General features: G+C 37.9%; 1 protein-coding gene across 10 annotated transcripts in view; it reads left to right on the top strand.

The window, feature by feature from the left end:
* msn (serine/threonine-protein kinase msn) overlaps positions 1-24,021 on the top strand; it is a 37,227-nt gene extending 13,206 nt beyond the window's left edge. For 4 of the 10 annotated variants that reach the window (XM_070215909.1, XM_070215910.1, XM_070215912.1 and 1 more), the window contains exons 4-19: positions 9,624-10,068; positions 10,133-10,375; positions 10,444-10,949; positions 11,591-11,764; positions 12,305-12,325; positions 13,075-13,433; positions 14,093-14,234; positions 15,169-16,086; positions 17,918-18,094; positions 20,056-20,658; positions 21,062-21,217; positions 21,279-21,446; positions 21,508-21,657; positions 21,719-21,853; positions 21,929-22,003; positions 22,069-24,021. In XM_070215909.1, coding sequence (XP_070072010.1) covers positions 9,624-10,068; positions 10,133-10,375; positions 10,444-10,949; positions 11,591-11,764; positions 12,305-12,325; positions 13,075-13,433; positions 14,093-14,234; positions 15,169-16,086; positions 17,918-18,094; positions 20,056-20,658; positions 21,062-21,217; positions 21,279-21,446; positions 21,508-21,657; positions 21,719-21,853; positions 21,929-22,003; positions 22,069-22,242 — 4,446 coding nt within the window. In that variant the 3' untranslated portion in view covers positions 22,243-24,021. The remainder of the gene's footprint in view (positions 1-9,623; positions 10,069-10,132; positions 10,376-10,443; positions 10,950-11,590; positions 11,765-12,304; positions 12,326-13,074; positions 13,434-14,092; positions 14,235-15,168; positions 16,087-17,917; positions 18,095-20,055; positions 20,659-21,061; positions 21,218-21,278; positions 21,447-21,507; positions 21,658-21,718; positions 21,854-21,928; positions 22,004-22,068) is intronic. The other 6 variants (XM_070215914.1, XM_070215915.1, XM_070215913.1 and 3 more) reach the window with 6 other exon arrangements.
* The last annotated feature ends 1,132 nt before the right edge of the window (positions 24,022-25,153 follow it).

Raw genomic sequence — 25,153 nt, 5'->3', positions numbered from 1 at the left:
TGATTAATACCTATTGGTATGGATTTTTTTTTCCGGAATATTTATTAAAATATTAGTTCTTATACATATACCAGATTTTTAATTTTTTTTGGGATCAACATTTATTGAGAAAATAATAGTACTTTCTTTTATAAATGGATTATACTTAGTATCATTTCAAGATTTTAGAACTTATATTTTAATGTTCGAATTTAAAAAAAAAAAATTTTATGAGAAAATTTGATAGCCTTATAATTATAAAAATTATATCTTAAAGTTCGAGAATCCTAAAAAGATTTTAAGATTACTTTTTATATAAAAAAGTTGTGTCTGTCAATTTTGTATAGTTTTATTTTTACATATTGAAGATGAAAGCTTCTTTATTTTTATTAGTGTAGATTAGTCTCCTTTCTCTTTCCCTGCTTTACAAATATTTAAATGATTCCTCTCTGTATCTTTACCCATTCCCTGCATTTTCTGCGCTATTTCTCGCTCATTGTATTTTTAGAGGTTCACTAACTTTGCGTTTGCTCTGTTTTTTTTAGTTTTCGGTTTTCAGTTTTCAGCTTTTCGGATTTCTGATTTCGGGCTTTCTGCTTCGCTTTGTTCGCTTAATTAAATCTCTAGCCCTGACACTTTTTTCATTGACAAGGCAACCTGTATGTAACCGGCTCCCTTCCCCCGGCACTTTTTGTGAGCCAAAACAATAAATGAGATTTTTGGTTTACGTTTTGCGTTTTCGAGTGTTTTCGCAAAATGCGAAAAACGAAAAAAGAAAAGGCATATTTTGCTAGCCGCAGCAAACCAACGATGGGAAAGTCTTCGAATTGAAGTTGAGGTTGAGGGGGTTTCGAAGAGCTGGAATATATAGCATATGAGATATAGATATGCAGATGTGTGTGGGCAACCACTAACGACCTTGGGAAGTTGCCCCTTCTTCTTTAACGCCCGGTGAGTTGGTGTCGAAGTTGCTAAGTTATGCATTTTTTATAATCTGCCTGCGTGGGTTGCTCTTTTTTTATTTTTTAACAGCTTTTGTTTTTGGCTTAAATTATATATGCATGTTGGAAGTTGAAAATTTATCACTTTCGAAGGCGGCGTGTGAAATTTTTGTGGTCTGCCTTCTCTCCAGCAAAGTGAAACCACAAAAAAGTCTATTAAAAAATGGGCGAAAAAAAAGGTTGATCAAAGGTCGGGGTTTTGTGGGCATTAGGAAAAGCAAAACAAATGTTGAATTGCTAATTGGTTCATTTAGAATACCAGGAAAAACAGCTTAGCAAAATATTTGGAAATGTATTTTATGGATTTCTGTTTAACAGGGGAATACATTTCTTTATTATTTGTTTATCGAAAAGTCTATGATTCACTTAATAAAGTAAATGGTTAGGTGTTTTTTGCGTTGTATCTGGTATCATAAGATCTTTTAAAACAATAATAAATTTGTAAGATATACGGACTGTTAAAAAATCTTATCTTTCTACGCCTAGTTTTATAATATCATAAATAATCTAATTAAATTTTTTATTAACCAAGAAACTCATTTTACGTTTAAAGCATTGGATCTATAATTTCGATAGTTGATGGACAATTGACCTACTTCTCCGAAAAACCAACTTTGAAACCCATATGACCAAATTACCGCCCACAAATCAGCAAATGAGATAACTCTCTTTATCTTTATGTTTGGCCATTATTTAGCAATTGCCACAAGTATGCCTGTTTTTTTTGTTACAAGGTTAACTTTGGCAATAAGCAAATGTTTTAATATTTATGGCTTGATTAAATATGCAAACATTTCGCTGATTACTCAGAGATTGTTTTTAATGGAATTCCATGATGATTTCGTTGGCCACTTTTTTGGGGCATATTTAGTTTTGTTTTTCGCCCCCCGTCTACTTTTTGTAGCTGAACAATTAATTTATGAGTGAAAGTTTTGTTATTTTGCATGCATAATTTGCTTTGCTGCAGGCAACAATGAAAAGCCTTTGTCTTTTCCCCAACCGCTAGGGAATTGAACTTATCTAACTCAAGATATATTGTAGCCTTAGCTTCTTGAATAGCGAACCCTTATCTGCATATTGACTTACAATGTGACATCGGAATATGCATTATAGTATTGTATATTGTCCCATGTAATTGTGCACACAATCTCGATCTGTTGGGGGAACTACAAAATGAGAATAAAAAGCGAACCCGTTGACCCGCAGTCGTGTTGCGGTTGGAAGTTTCCTTCTATCTTTCCGCTTAATTCATTTAATTTCCAATTACCGAAATGGGGATCGCAATTTGACAGCTCCAGAGGGACGACGGCACACTCTCGCTCTCAATTAATTAGAATAAAAAACCGGGAAGTAATAACCCACCCCTATATGATGAGAACTTTTCGAATAAAGGAAACCGGAAAATGTTGACACGCAAAAGTGACGTCATTATCTCGGTTAAACAACACACATTATTTGTATTTTATTATAGACCCACAAACATACCCACCCATTTAAATATCCCTCCACGTTTGCCAAAATTATCTCTTGACACAATTTCATCGACCGCTTATCTCTTGGCAAATAAACACTTTGGGCTGTCAACAATGAAAATAGATTCAATGACTCAATTTTCAAGGTATATTGGTATATTCCACTGATAACACAATTTGCCCATGCAAATTGTTCTTGTGATTGCCAGTCGACGACTAATGCTTGGTAAATCTAATGAATAACCAATAATTGTGCTGGTAATTGATTGTGAAATAGGGGAAAATTGTTCTGATTACGAATGTGGGTAATCGGTAATGGTAATGGTTATAAGAAGTGGTTTGGGGATTTTTAGAAATTTGGTTTCGATTTTTATGTCTAGCAGTTTTGGCTACAGTATAAACCTTCCCTTTTTTTGGGCTCTCATTATATTATTTTAGATTGAGAGGTTTGAAAATCTTAAAAAAATTATTTCTTTTTGTAAGAAGGGGATCTTATCTCGTTCAATCTATTGATAAATGAGACACAATTAAAATTAATTTTGTTTACTTAAGTCTGTTCTCTGTGAATGCCTTTTTTGTTTTTTTTTCGTAAAATTTAATCACTTTTCTTGGTATTCCAAATAGGTTAAATTTTCTTTAAACCCTCGTAAAACTTGATTTATTCTCCGCCAATTTGTCTAGACATCTGTGTTTTGCGATGTCCTATAAATTTGTAAACGGTAAATGCCAAAATTACATTTTACCCTAGCACTTTAGCTCCGAAAAATAACTGGCACATCAAACAACAAACTTTGACTAACTAGGTTAACCAGGTGGAGAGGCTAACAGCAGCGCAAACCTGGCAATAATACAAAATGGAAAGCTTTTTCAAACACTTTGAACTCGGCGTTTTCCTGGCGCTACGTTGCTGTGCTGCTCCACTCGAACTCACTCACTCAGACACACTCCTCCTACTCATTTTCCTCCTTTTCCTGACGGCTGGGAAAATTCAATTTAATGAAATGCAGCCAAGTGCTAAAAAGCCTGTTAAGTGGTTCAATGAAAGAGCGAGAGGGATAGAGCAGGGTAAATGCAACTATTGGCCCGTCTAACCTTTGACCCACACCACAACCGACCCACAGCGGATAGGAAAGCACTTCGAACGCTGCTGACCAATTGTGAGCCATATATATCTGGGGATAAATTTAAACAAAAATTTCAAGCACTATTTCGCCTTCAATTGGCGTTTTATGAGCCAGCTGCAAACACTCGCACACCAAACGAGATATAGAAACTTGGATCCAGATTCCAAATACAGTGGAACCTCTATAGGTTAAAAGATTAAAAATCTGAAAAATCTTTAATAGATCTTTCTGAAACTTAAAATCGAAATAAAATATTTAAAAATACATTTAAATAATTTTTTCCGTTATCTTTTTCTAGTATAATAATTAAGTCTATCCAGTCAGTAATACCTAACCAACAAACTAAGTAGAATTGTAAAATCCAACGAAAACCCTATCGATGTTCCACTGTACTCCACTCACGGGAGGGTTATACTTAAAAGTTTTTAAACTGCTCGCCGGGGCAGCACAACAAAAACTTTGATTACCCGAGTTAATTAACGAAACTAACAACAATTGGTAATTGATGAGCGCTAACCTTCCCAATGCCCCTCTTTCCCCCGCCATTGCCCTCTTAACCCCACAGCAGCCCACCTAATCACCTTTCAAATGGAGTCTACAAATTTGCACACTGATCAACTGGCAAAAAGCAGAAAAAAATAGCGAAATTTATAAAAACTATGCACAAATGTTGCGTAAGTTGGCCAAACGCAGCAGCTGTGAGTTGCATTAGGTGCTCAAATACTGGAGGTTCCCAACTCTGTGGGCCAGTGGGGCAAATTGGAGGCTGCCTTGCTTTGCCACTCGGTGGGTTTTTGGGTTGGTGGGTTACTTATGATACCACATACCATACACATATGAACCTTACTTACTCACTTGACGCATCGCACGGGCGTGGTGCTGTGGTTTTCTATTCGTATTCGGAATCGTATTCGTGTTGTAATTGAATTGCCTCTGTGTGGCTGTGTGGGAGCTCCAAGATTCAGTTGCCACAATTAATATGCCCACAAAGCTCAATGAAAGGTGGCAAGAAGTGAAAAAAAGAAGTGGTAGTACAATGCGGTTTGGTTTCCTTTCGGCTTGATGTGGTTGGAACTTTATGGTTTTGGGTTACTCAATACCACCGGTGGCAGGTGGGTGGCTCCATCTCGTTGTCGATATAATTTGCATGGAAATGGGAGAAGTGGAACGGGAAGTTGCAAGAGTTTCTAGTTTATTAAATCAGCTTTTTAGGTCTAGGTTATGTTAATAAATTGTAAATCAGAAATAAAAAAACGCGAATTCTTAAGAAGTGCAATTTTTCGTTAATATCGTTGTCTATCGAAAAACAATCGGCAAAATAGATAGTCTTGAATATCAATTTTTTTAAAGCTTTAATTTGCGACCCTTTAATATTATTTTCAACCCATTTATTCAATCTTCTTCAGGTGATTTCCTTCTAGGATCCCCTGTGATCTTTCCTTTAAAGTGTTTTTATGTCTATTTATTTCCTTTTTGCGACCTATTTCTACATTTCCTATTTTCCTCGATTGCAGTTCTCGGCTAATCTATTAAAACATTTCCATTTCCTCTTTTGTATTTCATATACGTATCATCGTATAGAACACATGTTTGCCCGGTTCATCAACATCAGTGGGGATTTCTGGCCTTATCGCAGGCAGAACACAATTTTTTCCAGCTAACTCTCTATCTCACTTTTCTCCACCGTGCATATACACTCTATATATGAAATACATTTCCCTTTCTCCTCTTTGTTTCAAGCGATTTGCGTGCCAAGTTGAGGCAACTTGAAAAACATGTCCGAAAAGTTGATCTTTTTGGGCCATTTTATAGGGGAGGCACTTGACTTGACTGCATTTTTTTCTGCCTCTTATGCAACGTCAGTTTCCGACTTGCGTTTATATATTTATTTATTTTTTCCCTCTTCTGTTATCAGCCAGCTTGCAGACTAAAATCATATTTTTTCTGTCAGCGTCTGTTGCGAATTTTTCTTGCATTTTTTTCCGCTGGGATTTTTGTCGACAATTTACACGACTCGCATAGTTTCCGAATTGGGGGTAGGGTGGGATAAGGTAGGAGTGGAGTTTCCAAAACAAGATATTGCAAATGCTTTTCTTACGTACACTTTTTACGATCTGCTATATACAATGCTTATGAGAATATTTTTTTCGACCTGATTATGCATTTTTTTTTGTTTTCCTATAAGACATTAAGGGGTTTTAGGGTGGACCTGTGGGTTTTATAGGGACCAAGGAACGAAAAGCATTCTTTAATAAGAAATTTATGAATTTATAAAATTTATAAAATTAATTATTATTTTCTTAGAAACTCTTAGGAAAAATAGTGTTATTGCTGTAGAAAGCAGATAAAATCGTTCTGTTTATTTTCTTAAATACTTTGTTATTAAAATCTGGAAATCTCTCACTACGAAGGTCCACTCTAGCACCCAAGTATCTGTATGTTTGTGGCATATCATCGGGTTGATTGTTTTATTGTTTGGGTTTCTTTTCACGCTTGATTTTATTTGCGCTTGGATCCGTATCCGTATCTGTTTCTGTTTCTATATCTGTGAGTGTTATTGTGACTGTGAATATTGTATGTGCGCCCGGTATATCTGACAGATACTCGTGCTCGGTGTGGTAATCATAAACCATCTCTTGTGCATAGGTAGGCAAATCCAAGCCCGAACATCGGACAGCTGCAGCACCAGTCGACCGAACTGAGTTCCATTCCTTTGTTGACTTTACCTTTAAAACATTTTCACATTTTGATTATATTACAAATTCAGCGATTTTTCTTTTTTTTTCTTCATTCGGTCGGGGGCTTTATATGGCAAAAGGCTTGTCGTCGTCGTCAGTTGCTTTGTTTATTTGTTTCTGCGGATTGTTTAGCTCTATTTGCTTTTGGGCTTTTAAGAAGAAACCGAAGGGAGGTGGAGAAATGCCTGGGGAGAGTGCGACTGCACTGAGTACTGAATACTTAGTGATTCACAAATATTTTTCTTTGTATTAATTGCGGCAATCATCTTTCTTCATCGATTACTTAGATATTTTGAACTCACTCAAAAATCAAAGACGACAATTTCCTGGTAAAATGTACATGCAATACCTGCTAGATATTTTCCTGCCATAATTTTTTTTTAGCCTGTCTAATCGATTTCTCTCTGCACAATTTCGTTCTTTTCCACAAGTCAGGCTCCATTAGTGCATGTCATTAATTTGCATAAAATCTGCAGCACAGTTAGAATCTGATGATGATGCGATGATGGCCAAGAGATTCTCCGGCTCCTCCCGCTTGGGGTTTTTAATAACATTTTGATAGAATCTAGCCATGGTGTAACGCCTCGTCTAACTAATCAATAAGCGGAAAGAAAATGACAGGTTTTTGCAAAATGATTTATGGAATACACTAGAAATAATGGGGTGTGATCATTTCGATTGGTTTTTAGATCTGTTAATTTTTGTTTATGTTTTAATCTTATGTTTTCTTATCTTATAAAATTTATATCCTATAAAAACGATCTTAAAAAGCTTTTTAATTGAAGAACGCGAATTCTTAAGCTTCACAAAAAGTAGAATACCAAAAAAATACTTTTAGTATTATTTTCATGTAAAAAACCAATGGAATTCCGAATCTTATTTCCTAGTATTAAACCAACACCTTACAAAAACTTAGGTAACCTCCATAAAAAGTTCCTAAAAATACAGCCATCAACCTGAAGCCATTACAGATATAAATCAGCGAACCGATAGAGTTTCCAAAGTGTTTTCCCCTTGTGGGCTGGCAAACTAGAAACCAAATCGTAATCACCCTCTTAAAGAGAACATCGAAGAGCCGACGGGCAACATTTCATACCATCTAGCATCTCATAGCCGCATCGTCATCGTCTGACTATCGTCACTTAAATTGTTATCATCTCTCGTTAAGCATTTTGATTTATGGATGGGGCCGCAGCAGGCAGCATCAGCCTGATGCGATGCTCCTGCTCACTCAATTAAAACTGTATTAAATGTAAAATGACTTTAAAAGCGGCTTAGGCGACACAAGACAGCCATCCGCAACGGAGATGCGATGGCATCTCCCAGATGCTGGGAGCACTTTTTTGAAATAAAACCAGTAACCGGTTGGTCAGGACAACTCAATCTTGGCCGGAAGAAGGGGGTAGTAGTGGTGGAGAATAAAAAACAATTTGCGAGTTTGATTAAAGTGGCAGGCTAATTGAAACTAGTTGGGGTTGGGCTAAACACCAGCTCTAAACACCAAAGATGCAAACGTGACTGGAAAACTTTAGGGAAATAATTGGAGCTCTTAAATCTCTAGAGAGAAGAAGTTTTCATCAAGGATCTAGAAAAAGCCAGAAATTAGAGAGTAGAGTTCTTAATAAAGGCGCTCTTAACTGTAGATTTTCTATTTAGGTCAATAAACCCAAGAACCCTTTCATTTATTGGTTTACAAATTTTATAGTTTATTGTAAAATATACAATCTTAAATTTAGATTGTTTATTTGAAACTAAGAACAAGGCAGCTCCTTTATGTTTACTGAAATGAAACTATAGTGCTAAAAATAAAGTTATTTTCAAATTCTCATAAGATACTATTTTTACGTGACCTTAAAGACCTTAGTCAATCTCAAGTGTTCTTTAAATTAGAGTATACAACACTTCTAGAGTTAAAATGATTTTTTCTCAGTGCCTTGAATCTTTTTTTAGTCACCCCCTTCCAGGCCTTGAATTAGTCACCTTTGTGGCGCTCTTGAATAGATATTTGCGGCATGTTTACCTTAACTACTTGACACTCTGATTGAGCAGACACATTACCCCACTCGAGGTTGATGCTCCTCTCCAGACGGCAGAGTTCCCTGCCCTCCACTAGCTTTTACACTCTACTCCACGTTGCGTTCTATTGTTTGATTCCATTGGAGTCGTCGATGATGCTGGTGCGGCTGCTTTTGTTTACTTAATCACTTTTTATGCGTCGCAGTTGGTTGACGCCTGGCGGCAGAGGCAGAGAGGCCCACAGACTATATAAAATATATAGAATATCTATATGGCTCCGCTGCACTAGCCAACGCCTCCATGGTCGCCGTCAGCGTCATCGCTGTCGTCGTCGTCTTGTTGTCGTCGAGAAGAGAGCATAATGGAGGGTGCTGAAGTGCATTAAACAGCCTCAATGCCGTAATGAACCGAGTTCTGGAAGGCCTGACCTCGATCATTGCCAATGCTCAAGACCAAATCGGTTCAGATTCTTGCAACTAAAGAGGTTCTAAGCTTTTAAATATTTTTTTTTAATAATTATAGTTGCCATTTCCGCCTTTCTTTATCCAGTAAAAGTACATTGTACGTATATGGAAAAATAAAAGAATTATTTGGATTAGTTCTAAGAATTTAAGTTCCCGGCGGTTTTTATCTTATTATTTTTGTTATTATTATTGTTGTTATTATTATTTTTGTTATTATTATTGTTGTTATTATTATTTTTGTTATTAACATTTTTGTTATTATTATTTTTGTTGTGTTAGTTTATAAGGATGCACACATCGAATTAGTTTAATTTCCCAGTAAGTTTTGTATTATGACTTATAAGACCGATAAGAAAAACAAAATTCGTCATTTCGTTTAATTTATTTAAAGAAATAATAAAAATAAAAAAAAATAATAAAAAACACTATTATTAAACATTTTTTAAAAAGTTAATAGTTAATGTTAACTTAACTTAAAACCTTAATTGAAATAGAAAACTCTTGAAGATTTTACGAAATAGTTAAGAAACTTGTTTATTAATGGATAAGAACAAGCTCAATTCGTCATTTGCTTTTCCATTTTTGTGTGAAGATTAATTCTCTATCAAACAAGTTTAAAAAATACTGAACATTATTCATGTAAAAAACATTTCTTAAAAATAAGAACTGAATGAAAACATTTATATTTAAGTTTTCTGAAACAGCTTTAAGAGGGAGAGAGATAATCTAATAGAAATGAAACAATTTTCTTAAATTATATTTTATTAACATTTTATTACCACAGATTAACAGATTACTCACCCAATACTCTCTTTTTGTTATTTTACAGGGCCGCCACACGAAGACTGGTCAATTGGCTGCCATAAAGGTGATGGACGTCACCGAGGACGAAGAGGAGGAGATCAAGCTGGAGATCAATGTGCTAAAGAAGTACTCGAATCACCGCAACATCGCCACCTACTACGGAGCCTTTATCAAGAAGTCACCGCCCGGTAAGGACGATCAGCTCTGGCTGGTGATGGAGTACTGTGGCGCCGGTTCGGTTACGGATCTGGTCAAGTCCACCAAGGGTCAGAGTTTGAAGGAGGAGTGGATAGCCTACATTTGTCGCGAAATTCTGCGCGGTCTGAGCTACCTGCACTCGAACAAAGTCATCCATCGCGACATCAAGGGGCAGAATGTGCTGCTCACGGACAACGCGGAGGTGAAGCTGGTGGACTTTGGTGTGTCCGCCCAGCTGGATCGCACGATAGGCCGGCGCAACACATTCATCGGTGAGTGGAATGAGTCACCTTTCAATCCTACCTGCTAAACTGGTCTCTGTCTCTCGCTTTATAGGTACTCCCTATTGGATGGCCCCCGAGGTCATTGCCTGCGACGAGAATCCCGACGCCACGTACGACAATCGCTCCGATCTGTGGTCGCTGGGCATCACCGCCCTGGAGATGGCTGAGTCACAGCCCCCGCTCTGCGATCTGCATCCGATGCGCGCCCTCTTCCTGATTCCGCGCAACTCGCCGCCCAGGCTCAAATCGAAGAAGTGGTCCAAGAAGTTCCACGGCTTTATTGACACGGTGCTAGGTGAGTCATCTTTGGTATTCTTTGACTCATAACCCATAACTAATCCCCGTTTATTTCTTTACTTCCAGTTAAGGACTATCACCAGCGGCCTTACACCGAAAACCTGCTGAAGCATGCCTTCATCAAGGACCAGCCCACAGATCGCCAGGTGCGCATCCAGCTGAAGGATCACATCGATCGCTGCAAGAAGCGCAAGCAGGAGAAGGAGCGCGAGGACTATCGCTACTCGGGCTCCGACAACGACGACGACGAGCCGCAGCTGGCCGGTGAGCACAGCTCGATTGTCCAGCAGCCGGGCGGCGATACGTTGCGCCGCAACTTCCAGCAGATCCAGGAGGGTCGCCTGGCCGCCGAGCAGCAGCAGCAGCAGCATCACCTGATGGCCCAGGCCCAGGCCCAGGCGGCTGCCGCCCATGCCGCCGCCCAGGCTCAGGCGCAACTCCAGCAGCAGCAACAGCAGGCGGCGGCGGCGGCAGCAGCGGCGGCCCATGCAGCGCAGCAGGCCCAACAGGCCGCCCAGCAGCAGGCGCAGGCACAGCAGCCGCAGCAGAATCGACAGCCGAAACCGCCATCGGTAAGAATTTGTTAGATATAAAGATAAGCCGCGAATTCTTCAGATCTCAATAGTCAAACTAACATAGGTATTTTTATAAATGTTTAAAACCGCGAATTCTTTAGTTTCTGATGGTTAGATATAACATTAAAATGTTTTAAACCGCGAATTCTTCAGTCCCGAATGATTAGACATCACATAATAATTTATACAAATATTTTAAACTGCGAATTCTGCAGGTCTCAAGAATATCCGTACAAGAAACCTCGAATTCTTTAGATCTGGATAAAAAAGCATCACCTTAATAAATATAAAAAATGTACAAATATTTTAAGCTGCGAATTCTGCAGCTCACAAGAATATAGTCATAAGAAATCGCGAATTCTTTAGATATTTATGAAAAAGTATCCCCGAAATAAATTAAAAAAAATATACAAATATTTGAAACAGCGAATTCGATCACTCTAAAGGGTATACTCATAAGGAAAACGCGAACTCTTTAGATCTTGATGATAAAGTATTACCTATTTGTACTGCGATTTGTATTATTTTTATGGTACCTATTTATTTATCAATTGAAAACGATTTCAGGTCATAGGTTGGGATATTTTGAGGGTTTTATTTAAAAAAGAAATGAATTTATTAAAAAATTCCCTTTACAGCGCCAGCAGGTTGAGGAGCCCGGACCGCCGGCACGGCCGCCACAGCGCCTGATCGTGGTGCCGGATCCGCCGCACGCCAATCGGCCATTGCCACCGACCCCCAAGTGCGGCGAGCCGGCGGGACAGACGCCGCAGCAGCAGCAGCGCAACTCGCAGAATAACTTCAAGCCATCGGTGCGTATCGGGCGTAGATTAACAACAGCGAAAGGGCAGGGCCGATAAGGCAGCGGCGGCGGTAATCGGGAAATCCGATCTCCAAGGGGAGGTCTCCAGAGCAATGACTTTCTGTGTTGGGAGGGGAAATGCATATATTACTTATGGTTATAGGGGTATATCCCCCAAGGATGCTCTGTGTTTCTGTACCCCGTAATTTGTAAACCCACCGCCCCCTCGTTGTAGTTTGATTATTATACTTTTTGACCCATATTTTGTAAACCATGTAAATGTCGATACCATACCATATCTTATCCTAATTTATATCTCTTTTATTTTCATGTTATGTGCGCCTACATAATCTATAAATATAAATATATATATATACCATATAATACCAATATGCATTGATAAACCCGTATATTATATGATTTGACTCATGTGTACATCATCCCGTTGCGCCGTTAAACCAACGTATGATTTCCGAACCGCACACGATTACAACAACAAAACGAAACACTTGATATTATAATAAAAACACAACAACAATCATGACAACAGTTACCACCAAGGAGACCTGAGGTATGTCCTACGATTTTCAGTTTGAAGCCTGTCGCATCTTTTCTGTTTTGTTGAACTGCTTGAGTTTCCTATAAAGTTTGCATACATTAAAATAAATATAGAGTGTATTTCAGAACTAATAAAAATGCTTTAAATATGTTTATAAGATTTTATTAACTAAAAGTTCTGCAACGCACTCTGTATCGATTGTTTTCCATTTGTGTAACCCCCTGAAAAAACCCCCTTTTGGACCTTAGTCAAAATTACTATAATGGAGGTACACAAAACCCACTTTGTAACTCTCCAAACCCCAAGATCAACACCTTTTGCACGTGCCACTTGTTAACTAAACTTCTAAAGGTTCCCTAACTCAACTGATTGACTAACCCCTACCTCAAAAGTAGATTGATACCTGGAGCATAGAGTTACTTGATTGATGCGTTTCTAATGCTGTTTCGAAATGGAAATATCCAAAACAACCCACTAACGTAGATAAAGAAAACTAACAACCGAGCTTTCTAACCGATTCTAATGTAATGCTCTGCTGGATCCAAATGTGTTTGATCGTTTTTTATCTTTAAGTACCGTGTATCGGAGGAAAAACCAATCTAATGCTCTCTTACTTTTCGTTCCCATTCCCAATCGATAAAAAAAACCTGTGGTATCATGTGCAATTCCAACAAAATATACACACAACACACAACAAACTACACACACACAAATCCTCCTGCCCCTGAAAACAAAAAAACAAATGTATTGTAAAACTGTAGGATCATTTGGATGTGTTAGCAGCACAATTAAGTGAATTGGGCGTGGTCTTCTCCCAACAGCCACAGCCGCAGACAGCCGCCGGTGGCCAGGGATCCCAGCAGCAGCAGCAGGCGCAGCCGGAGGCGCCGCCTCGAAACAATCGCGGGTCGAGCGGCCTGTCCTCCTCCGGCGGATCGTCGGCATCGGGTGGATCCAAGCCCGCTGCCGCACTGCCTCAGCAGTCGAACAATCATCTGGGACAGCCGGTTAATCCGCTGGATCCGTTGGACAGCAGCGATTCGGACAGCGAGCCGGACGAGCCCAACGATCGGGCCCGGAACGATGGAACTCTCTTGGCCAGCGATCCACCCAAACCGCTGTAAGTAGAGAACCACAAAGAAGGGGCGTGGCAGTTTGCAGCAAAATTCCACAAATCGAAGATGCAAAAGTAGTTCACAGTTGAAAATTTGAAAGACAGGAACCGCAATTAGGGATTTTAAAAATATTTTAATAAAATTGTTAATTTCTTTTTTAGATTTATTGGTTTTTAAATACAAAAATTTTAAGAATTTAATTTATTATTTGTGTTGAAAGAACAGTGGCAGAGCTGCCAACTCGGTTTTAGTTTTTATTACCGTTATTCACTTTAGAAAATTTCTAAGAATCTTTATTTTCCGTTTAAGTTAAATTTCGGTTCATAAGATTATCGTTATTTATAGCTATAAATAACTAGTAGTATACTACATTTAATGTCCGCGATTAGGCTGTTATAATATAAAGTAAAAAACCTATTTGCGGTTCGTGATTAGGAACAAAACATCATCTTTCTCTCTCTCTGAAAACTAACCCGACTTCACAACATTCTTGTCTCTCACTTATTTGAACACCCCATTAATTACCCAACTACCTACACCTACACCCATTTCATTTCCATTTGACAACCACAATTTGCCGCCCCTTTTTTCGTTTTCGATTTGTTTTGGCTTGCCTTTTGCGTTCTTTGGTTTTCGTTATGTTCAGACCCGAATTTTCATATAGGCCCGGTTTGGGACCTGTCTCCGAGGACGCCAATACGACAACGCCCCTGAGTCATGGCAGCGGTGGGCCGCCCAACCGCCCACTGCCACCCACGCCCGATGACGACGATCAGGCCGGAGATCGAACTTTGATCATGAAGCGCGTAAGTAGTACATCCTTCGATCCCCCCCAGAAATCAACTTCTATATCCTTACATATGCGTATGAAACTTTGTTTAGTTTAGTTTTTAGTTTTTTTGATATACTTTTTCCGATGAGATGCAAATCAGTGAAAATTAGGATAGGAATATTATATGCATTGTACAAAAAACTGTAAACTAGCTTTTGTAGGGCTTAAGGTCTGCCAAACCAAAAAAAAACAAAACTAAAGATTTAAACTAAATCCAAAACAGAGTAATATAAACTAAGTTCAACCTGGTTGTGGTTCTCTAAATTAAACAAAGAGTTACTTAAGACTAGCTTAAAATATGATTTGATTTTCCTACTAAATTTATTTGAATTCCAAATTAATCTTGATATATATTTTTTATAGTAACAGTGTGAAATCTTTTTCGTGAATTTTTCCTTTCTCTTTTTTGTACAAATTTATTTTCCAAATTCTGAGTTACCTACGTTTTTTCTGTATATTTTTCTGATTGAGCCATGTGTGATGTTGCATCTATTATAAACATTATAATGCACTGGTGCATAGAATGTTGACACGATCGATAAATATTGTACATACATATATTGAATATATGCACATTTGCACACACACCCCAAATATATATATATCATTCGAATATTTCTGGAAAATCTGAAATATTTAGTAACCTACTACTGGAATGTGAAGAGCAGAATTCATGAAAAACTTTCCATGCTGTGTTTGGTGGGTGGGGGACGAACCTCCAAAAGGTCTCTCTCTCTTTTAATCGTTAAATTTAGAAGCCTCCTCCTCCAAGTATATATATTAAAAACAGACCAACTTAACACCAATTCTTCTCTTGCTGCGTACTCACAACTACAACAACAACAACTACTACTCCCTGAACCTGAAAAATCCAACAAAACCCAAAACAAAAAAAAAAAAACAAATAGAAACTAGAACAGAACATAAATCGCCTGCAAAAGTCCGCCTCCACATCGCAGGCAAATGTGACTCCATCGCGTCGAGTTGTCGGTGATGAAAACAATTTGCTGAGAGACTGGGACTTTGATCGCTTCTTCCCGAAGAATGGAGGAGGAAACAATGCCTTGAGGGGCAGTGGACGTGCTAGTCCCACCACCACTGCTAGTCTAAGTCGAAGCTCCCAGCTGAGTACGCTGAAGGTGGAGACGAAGCTGCAGAGGGCCAGTGTGGCGGAGGCCATTACGAGACCCGTTCCCCGGGGCTATCAGCCGCTGAAATCGACGGCGGCGGAACCAAGTGCCAGCCAAAGTATTGCCAAAGAACAAGGATCAGCAGGATCCACGGCGCACAAGCGACAGGATTCGGATTCCCGACTGCCGATGAATTTTGTGCGTGGCTTTCGACGAGAAAACTCGGATTTCTTCCCGCTCACCAAGCGACACTCGGCGGTGCTGAGTGGTACGAGTAATTCCGGAACTTCAGGAGGTTCGGGAACGGTGGTGTCGCCTTCATCGCAACCCATTCCCGCCCAGCGATCGAGTGTGGTGTACCAAAGGAACAGCATTTACAACAGCAGCAGCATCAGCAGTAAAAGCAAGGAGAATGCGCTACCAGGAGGAACTGCCACTGCCACTGGCAGTGGAAAACCAGGAGCAACTGCTGCTGGAATTACTACTCCAACTACTTCTACTGCCACCAAGGGAGCTGCTCCGAAACCCTCCAAATCCCTGGCCAGCTTTAATTTCCTGCGACCGCGTCGCGAAAAGACTGAATCCGTCATTGTGCTGCAAAATGCTGCCACTCGCGCCCAAAGGCAACAGCAACTGCAACAGCAGCAGCAACAGCAACAGCAGCAACAGCAACTGCAGCAGCAACAGCAGCAGCAGGTAAACGTTCTCAGCTCGCACAAAAAACAACCAAATCAACAACAGAGAGGCAAAACATTTATTCAAAAAAACAAATGCTGCGAACATAACTCACCAAAAAGAATATTTTTTGCAAAAATATTTATCCCATTAAATTGTGTTTTGTCTTGGCGCCAGAAAACGTAAACCAAACCCAAACTACCCAAAAAATAAGGCTGAAATTTACCATTTGGCTCGCTACTTCCATACTCACCACATCCACACACACGCACTCTAAAAACTAATAGCTCGTAAATAAAAAAATCCAAAATAATACACACCATTTGTTGCTAATCAAAAAAATACAGCTGGAGATGTAAAAAACATTTAGGGCTAAACTAAAAAAATATGTATTCCTTCTTTTCATCGCTTGAGCATGTTTGGTTTTATTTGGTTTTTATCTTTAATTAATTGCATTCTCATTTGTTTTCGTTTATTTAAATTTCGTTTATAAATCAATCAAAGCCCACGCCATTTTAGGTCTTAAGCTAACCGCAACCGTAATTAAGGCCATCTAAAATAATGCTTAAGAACTACGATTAACAAATGCAAATAACCGGTAGACAGTCGAAAATCGGTAATCTAATCTAATGTATATAACAATAAACCCCGAAAAAGAAGAGGCAAAAGTATCGAATGCTAATGAGATCTCAAGTTAATACCCGTAGTGCAGGTTGAAGCTATCCTAAACTTTCTGTTTAAATGTTAATAATATGGTGTCGATAAGCTTTTATAATCGAATTTTTGGTATGCGAGGCAGCTTAGGGATTACAGCTTGAATATTATCGATATTTTCGATATTTTCACACTATCTATTTGATTATATCGATGTCTTGAAGGTTGATATTTTATCAAGCTTTTTCAGGGATCGTTTAAAAGCAGTTAAATAATAAAAATTTAAATTGGTTCTTAAATAATGATTTACATTTTTAATTAAATATAAAGAAATACTAAACTTTAAAAGATTTTTTATTTAGTTAGCTTCAGTTAAAAAAATATTTTAAAAATATATTAAACCTTTTTTTTTTTGTAATTTTTAATATCTCCTTTTTTATTTATTTTTTACTGTCTCATGCTGCCTCTCTTGTAACTCTGTAAATTAGAATGCTGCTCTCTGTACCATCTGTAAACTCTATTGCTTTCGCTCAAAATTGTTTTAAAGCTTTTCTCTGTACAAAAAGACAAACTCGAAATCAATTAAAAAAGTTTGCTGGTTTGGTTAGCAAAAAGAGAAAGAAAACTTAATTAAGAAACATAAATAATACACCAACGCCCCCATTGAACCTGAGATTGAGATTGTTTTTGCAACTTGAGCCACGTTCTGCCTGCTGCGCTGAAACTGAAATGTTGCTTATTACCTTTAAGTCTGTGTTATTATTAGCTTTAAAACAATTTTGAGGAACACAGAGGACTCGATACTACCGATACGATACCATCCATATAAATGTTATAGTCTGTAAGCTCTGTAAATGAAAAAAGGATACTACACACACACCCCGCACCCACTATACTATCTACTATATCTGTATCTATATTATCCATTTGCGGCTAAAATTCGAGGCTTAGTAGTGGAGGGGTCATCATTAGGCAACCTCAAAATGTGTCTCATTGGCATTCATTTATTTTGTGCTGCTGCTCTTGAATCTTGAATTTATATTTCTTGTACGTTCTTTGACTCATTTCGTTGTTATTTCTGTTACTCCTCCTATACATTCTATAACCCCATTTATTCTCTCCGACTCTCTGTCTCTAATTTATTAAACTTGGATTTATTTGATATGCTAAATCTGTACTATATATATTCCACACACAGAATCGAGGAGGCGGCGGCGGCGGCGGAGGAGGCGGTGGTGGAAGCAGCGGAGGCGTGGGCGCCGATGGCACTGGATTGGGAACTCCTGGGACCAGGACCAGTAGCGTCCTGCCGGATCTACTCAGCCAGGCGTCGCCGGCAACGCCACCACGCCATGATAAATCATCCAGTGAGGAGGTGAGTAATATGACCAATAAATACTCCACATTTTCGTCCTCTTGTCTTTTACTCGTTTTAATCGATTTTTTTCGTTCGTTCGTTCGTAACCCTTGTGTCCACGTTGAGTTTATTTATTGTGATAATATATATTTCGCTGTGTCTGTCGTTCAGGCCGATTCATTTCCATTATCTTTGTTAGGATTCATGGTTAAGAAAATAATACTTGAAGTTCTTCATAAAAAACCCTCATTATCAGTCATTAATTTTACAATACCACCTGGAAGTATATTTAATAATGTGTGAATCAGAATATTATTCAGCAAATAGAATTTTTCAAGTTCTTCCGGTTTGATAACTGAATCATAAAGAAATCCATTATCAGTCATTAATTTTACAATACCACCTTGATTTGCCAATCTATTTTTGAGTGAATCAGAGGTTTTATAATACTCACCTAAGAATATTTTTGAAAATCTTTCAATAAATTTTTTTTTACCAATTAAAAACTTTTTTTTTTTTTAGAAAATTACTTTGAGTTTTTATTTTTTATTTTATTATTTTATCCCTAACCCCAAATATATATGTGACTAATCCCTAAGTTAAAGAACATCTCTAGCATAAATATATTTCTTTGACGTGGAGCAAAGTTCATTATGAAGAGGGTAAACAATGAATTGGTCGACAAAATTTGAGAGTACAAAATAATTTGCATGCCCGTATGAAGCTCTTACCAAGTGCATGAACTAAGTAAAACTGATTTACGATAAAAAACAACAAAAAGTTAAGAACCAAAAACGTTTTAAAACAAATTTCTTCTTCTTAATTGTGCTTTGTCTTTCCGCAACGTTTGAGCTGATGGCCACTACGATATATTTTAACAAATTACAAATTACCAATCAAAAACAAACAAACAAAACATTACAATAGTAAGTATGAATGGAAAGTCCCCACCGAAAAACCGACAAAATGCTATTTATTTTGTATAATTTGCTCTCTTATAAAACCAAAAACCAAATCCAAACGACTACCAAAACAAGAAAATACTTTTGTGTATAGTTTTTATTTTTCCTCCACCTTTTGATTTTTCATCACATTTTCACAATGTGTGCCATATTTTCTGTATGTGTATAGATAAGTTTTCTTTTTAAAGGATATGGATATCTAGAAGATAATTTTTCACACATTTTCTGTACATCTTTTTCCTTAGCACTAGGAATGACTTCAATTTTTCTCTGTAAATATCATTTAAATAATTTTACCTGTGGAGCCTCCAATGCGATCCACTGTCTTCTGCGTTGTTTAGCAGTCAGTCTTTTGTCGCTAACGTTTCGTCTACAGTGCTACTATATTAATTCCCACACATTCTCCACATACAAACATATACACTGTAAATAAGTCTTCTCAAAGTTTATCAAAACACAAAAACACACAAATTATTTTTACAACATTTTAATTTATTTTTTCCAATGGCCTCTGGGGAAAGACTAATCACATATCGACTTTTTATTTGTTTTTGTTAATCCTAACACATTTTCGCCTTTTTTCCACAACTGTTAACATTGTCTGAGTTTCGGCTATATTTCCTTTTATTGTTAGTTTAAGCATACCACACATAACCCATCCACACAACCACACAAATCAATATTGTAATGCCCACAAATAAACCAAAACACACACCCAAAGTCTTGCATGTTTAAATTATTTAATTTATTTACTTTTAGTTGACATCTGAAGACTAATTTAAATTTTTTCTTGCACTTTTTCTATTTTTCTTTTTTCTCTATATAATAAAAACAATGAAAAAACCCAAAACCAACCAAATCCAATGTACAAAAAACTAAAACTATCGAAATAATCGAAATATATCAATAACGAAATATAAAACTTAATCAAAAATAAAACTAAATGGATAAAATAAAATAAAACGAAATGTAAAAAACACAAACAATCGAAAAAATCGAAACCTATCGATTAACCAGTATCAGGCGGCCATTAGCTCATCCGTGCATTCCACGCCATCGAAATCGTTTATCGCTAGCAGCGGAAGCGGCGGCGGCGGTCTCGGTTTGGGGGGCGGTACCGTTGTGGGCGGCGTGATTATCAGCAGCAATCACTCGCCCCAATCGACGATATCGCTCGCCTCCTCGTCCTCGAATTCGCGCCAGAATTCGCCCAAGAATTCGATCAGCAAGACGCGCTCCTCCAGCAGTATTACTAATCTCTTGCACAAATCTGCTTCTTCCTCCTCTGCGAACCTGCACCACCTGACGCCCTGCTCCTCGACGTCCTCGGCCTCGATCTCCAATCCCCTGCCCCCGCACGCGTACGCCCTGCAACAGAAGCAGCGCAGTTTCCTGACCTTTGGCTTCGGTGCCGGCGGCTCTGGTCCTTCGCGCCGGGAGTCTCATGTCAATGTCAACGTAACGCCCACCTCCCATGAGGCGGCCAACGATACGCCCGAGATACGTAAGTATAAGAAGCGCTTCAACTCGGAGATCCTGTGCGCGGCGCTGTGGGGCGTCAACCTGCTGATCGGTACGGAGAATGGTTTAATGCTGCTAGATCGATCCGGTCAGGGCAAGGTAAGTAATTGATTGGAATAGCTATCCTGAATTCGCGTTCCTAGGGAACCTTTTAGTTGATTCGATTAATTATCCTAAAGAATTCGCGTTCTTCAGTAACCTTTTAATTGATTTGATTAACTATCCTGAAGAATTCGCGTTCCTAAGGAACCTTTTAATTGATTGGATTAACTATCCTGAAGAATTAGCGTTTTTAATAACCCCTTTAAATAAGTGGATTAAATATCCTGAAGACATCGTGCTCCTAAGAAACCTTTAAATTGACTGAATTAACTATCCTGAAGAATTCGCGTTCCTTGGGAACCTTTAAATTGATTTAAACACCTATCCTGAAGAATTCGCGTTCTTATTGAGCCTCTTAAAACCCCAGTATCTAATGCACTATTATGTTTATCCGTAACAGGTCTACCAGCTCATCTCGCGACGCCGTTTCCAACAAATGGAGGTGCTAGAGGGCCAGAACATATTGGTCACCATATCCGGCAAGAAGAACCGAGTGCGTGTCTACTACTTGTCCTGGCTCAAGTCGAAGATCTTGCGCACCGATGGACTCTCCGATGTGAGTTTTCTCAATAGTCTATCCCCAATATATATTTAAATTTAATAATCTCCACCCACAGCAAGTGGAGCGTCGCAACGGTTGGATTAACGTGGGTGATCTACAAGGTGCTGTACATTTTAAGATTGTCAAATACGAGAGGATTAAGTTCCTAGTGATTGCATTAAAAGACTCTATTGAAATTTATGCATGGGCTCCCAAACCATATCACAAATTTATGGCATTTAAGGTGGGTTTTGAATTTTTCACGATATTTTTTTGCAGAATTTTAAAACTTTAATTTTTTCTAGAATTTTGGTGAACTGGAACATCGCCCGCTTTTGGTCGATCTCACCATTGAGGATCAGTCGAGACTGAAGGTGATCTATGGCTCCGCCGAGGGTTTCCATGCGGTTGATTTAGATTCAGCTGAAGTATACGATATATATCTTCCCAAGCATGTAAGTTGTTTAGCTTTTAAGGGTCTTAATTGATGTGCTAAGTAATTTGTTATTTCTGCAGACTCAGGGTGCAATCATTCCGCATTGTATTGTGGCGCTTCCGAACTCGAATGGCATGCAATTGCTGTTGTGCTACGACAATGAGGGCGTCTATGTGAACACTGTGGGCCGGGTTTCCAAGAACATTGTGCTGCAGGCAAGTCATTGGGGATAATCCCCTCTATAATTATTTTACTGGTATATTAATATATATTTTTTTAATCGCTTTTAGTGGGGCGAGATGCCCACATCGGTGGCCTACATTGGCACTGGACAAATCATGGGCTGGGGCAATAAAGCAATAGAGGTGGGTTAACTGGTATATTTGCCTTAAAAACCCTTTATAATAATTTTATAATATTTATTTTCCAGATACGTTCCGTTGAGAGCGGCCATTTGGATGGTGTGTTCATGCACAAAAAGGCGCAGCGCTTGAAATTCCTTTGCGAGCGCAATGACAAAGTATTCTTCAGCAGTGCCAAAGGTGCTTCATCGTGTCAAATCTACTTTATGACGCTCAACAAACCGGGCATGGCCAATTGGTAATCCAACCGCAAAACCAATCGACGTTAGATGATCGATGATCTTGGCAGGCAGCCTTCGATCGACGCCCCAGCGATCGATTTGCTCAACCGGCAACAAAACAGCAAAACCCATAAACATTTTCTTCTTATTTTACCACACAAGCAAAACGAAAAAGAAAGTATCTAAAGCGAACACATAAAAGATAATTAGCTGATTTAAGTGAAGAGAGTGCATAAAGATTAAGTGAGATATCCTAAAAAACAGACACACCACTCAACAACACAACAAACAACCCGAGATCATGAACTTGTGCTTATGAAATTCACCACGACAACGTTTCAATTAGTAAATGTGCTAAGAAAACTCGATCAACACGAGCCTTTATATATATATATGAAAAAAAAAACAAATAATCTACTTAATATTTAGAGACGAACATTTCAAGCTCACTCGTCGAGGTTTTTTGTCAGAGATCTGGTCAGAAAACGCAAAACAGCCGCAATTAAAGCAATTCGTATCCTCCATCCTTTCGATGTTTATGTATATTGACGTTACATAACACACCACCACCACCACACCACACGATTCAGATTCAGATTCATTTCAAATGTCGTTTCACAATTGTGTTTTGATTTCGCTACAAGTTAAACTTAAGTTGAATAATAAAACCAGCAGCAGCGCAGCAGAAAGCCACAAAATATATATGTACGAGTATATCGAATTTTCTACACAAAGCAGAAAATATAGAAGAAAATATATGCAGTTAGTTTTTGTTCTTGATATTAAATCAAATAGAATTTATTTGTGCGTTTCCAATGATGATGATGATGATTACATTACATGTTAGTACAGAGAGAGCCAAGGAAATTTATACATTTTAATGGGAATGAAAATGATAATGAATATGAATATGGAAATCGAAGCGAAGCAAAGCAAACAAAAACCCACATAAAACGCCATTGTAAAAACTAAGTGATAAACAAGTAAATAATTGATTAATGTAAAATAAAGCCGAAAGCAACACAAACAAACCCAAGCAAGCTTGCAACAATTGAGGATATCTAATGGAAATAAATGAAAAATCACGTTTGCGAGGAGAGCTACCTTAATAACGAAATTGGAGGGAATTACAAAACGAGAACCTAGTTAAGCTGCATTTTTTACTGAACTTTTATACAGAGCCAAGAGAAGAATGACGATCGATGATGATAACAAAAAAAAAACAAATACGGATAAACGAATCGAGGAGGAAAATTAAACCAAAATTCTATGAATCGTAGCATGTTAAAATTGATAACCATTAACGAACCATCTCCGCTTGTTGTACTGTGTGCATTTTCTTTGTGTTTTTTACTAGCTTCAATATCAAAAGTGGTCACGTTGCAATATCTCTATATCGAGTGCATATAGAACCTTTCCCCAACTGGCACACTGCCTTATTTTGTGTTGTTTGCGTGATTTCGTCCCACTCCCAATCTTCCAAACACCACACACCCTCCACACGATAAACAAAAGGAAAACGTCTCATTAAGAAGTATATTTAAAATATTGTTTGTTTTTGTGTTATAAAATGATTGTACGCCCCCGTATTTAATATTGTTCATCGAAGCAAAATGGAAAAGAAATGAAAAGTGCACTAAAATGCACATCTAAAGCAAAACAAAAAAAAATTAAAAGAATTAGTAATAAATGCTTACTTTATTTCTAAAATAAAACAAGTAAAATGATACAGAAATGAATGTAAATCTAATTATTATATATATATAATCTCAAAATTAAAAAAAAAAAACAAAAAAATAAGTCGAGCTGAGTTTTAATAATGGTTTGGTAGTGCAAAAAAAATGTTTATCTAGATGTACCAATTGATTTTTTTTTGTGTGTAGGAAGTGGTTAAATTTGTGTTTTTTATTTATTTGATATTTAAAGATTAACGTTCCACATTTGTGTGGTCATTTCTAACGTCACTTATCTCTCATACGCACTGTTGCCTTTGATAAAATATATTTTTTTCATAAATGTAGGTGGAATAAGTAAGAATTAGGTCTGGGGAAAAATGGGTGCATAGGGAATTATTCAATATTATTGGTATGTGCGGATTCTCAGAACGTTGCCCCAAGAGAAAATTGAATGATTATATTTATTCCCTTGCTAATATCGAGATTGATTTTTGGCGACTTCGATGGCTGAGATTCTGTGCTTTTGATTGTCAAAGCAAATAATTTTGGGGGCAACCCTTTAAATGCTCCAAGCCTTGTATTTTCGGAGTCAGTCGAGTTTACCTCTCCGAGTTGAAAGTTTCTACATAAAAAATGTATCTCCATTTGAAGTTTTTCGTTATTATAGTAATTTTTACAAGTGTCAGGAAGTCAACAGCCGATATTCCAAACTGTGACTACTTCGATACCGTTGCTATTTCGGATTTGAAAAGAGTCAACGACACTTATATATATCAGGACGTCGCAATTCCTTCTAACCTTATTGCGGAGTACAATTATAAGGAGTTAAGATTTGGATCCACAGAACCTGTAAAAGCCCACCTCAGAGCCTGTGTCTGTAAAGTGATGCCGTGTGTCCGAATCTGCTGCCTGCGAAAAAATATGTTACCAAACGGAACATGTAACGATGGCTTTAATAAAGAGATTACCCTGAATATACTAAACTTAACGTTAGGGGACATAAAGTCCCACAATATCCAGAACCTTGTGTGGATTGCTACGTATTTCAGGTTAAGGGACCATTTCGGACATTGCGTTGAGATGAACAGCTTTAATAAGTATGATTACGTAATGTTGAAGGTTTGTCATTCTGCCTAAAAGGAGTATCTACATTTCTAATGCAATCCCTTTAGGACGGGTTCCTATTTTTATACAACGTTCAGCAAATCTTGCCAAAAGACCTTTACTGTCTGTATCCCCAGATTAATTCGGATTCT

The sequence above is a fragment of the Drosophila takahashii genome, chromosome 3L (genome assembly GCF_030179915.1).
Source record: "Drosophila takahashii strain IR98-3 E-12201 chromosome 3L, DtakHiC1v2, whole genome shotgun sequence".
Classification (NCBI taxonomy): Eukaryota; Metazoa; Arthropoda; class Insecta; order Diptera; family Drosophilidae; genus Drosophila; species Drosophila takahashii.
Note: the sequence above shows the minus strand (reverse complement) of the source record. Positions and strands in the feature narration are given on the sequence as shown.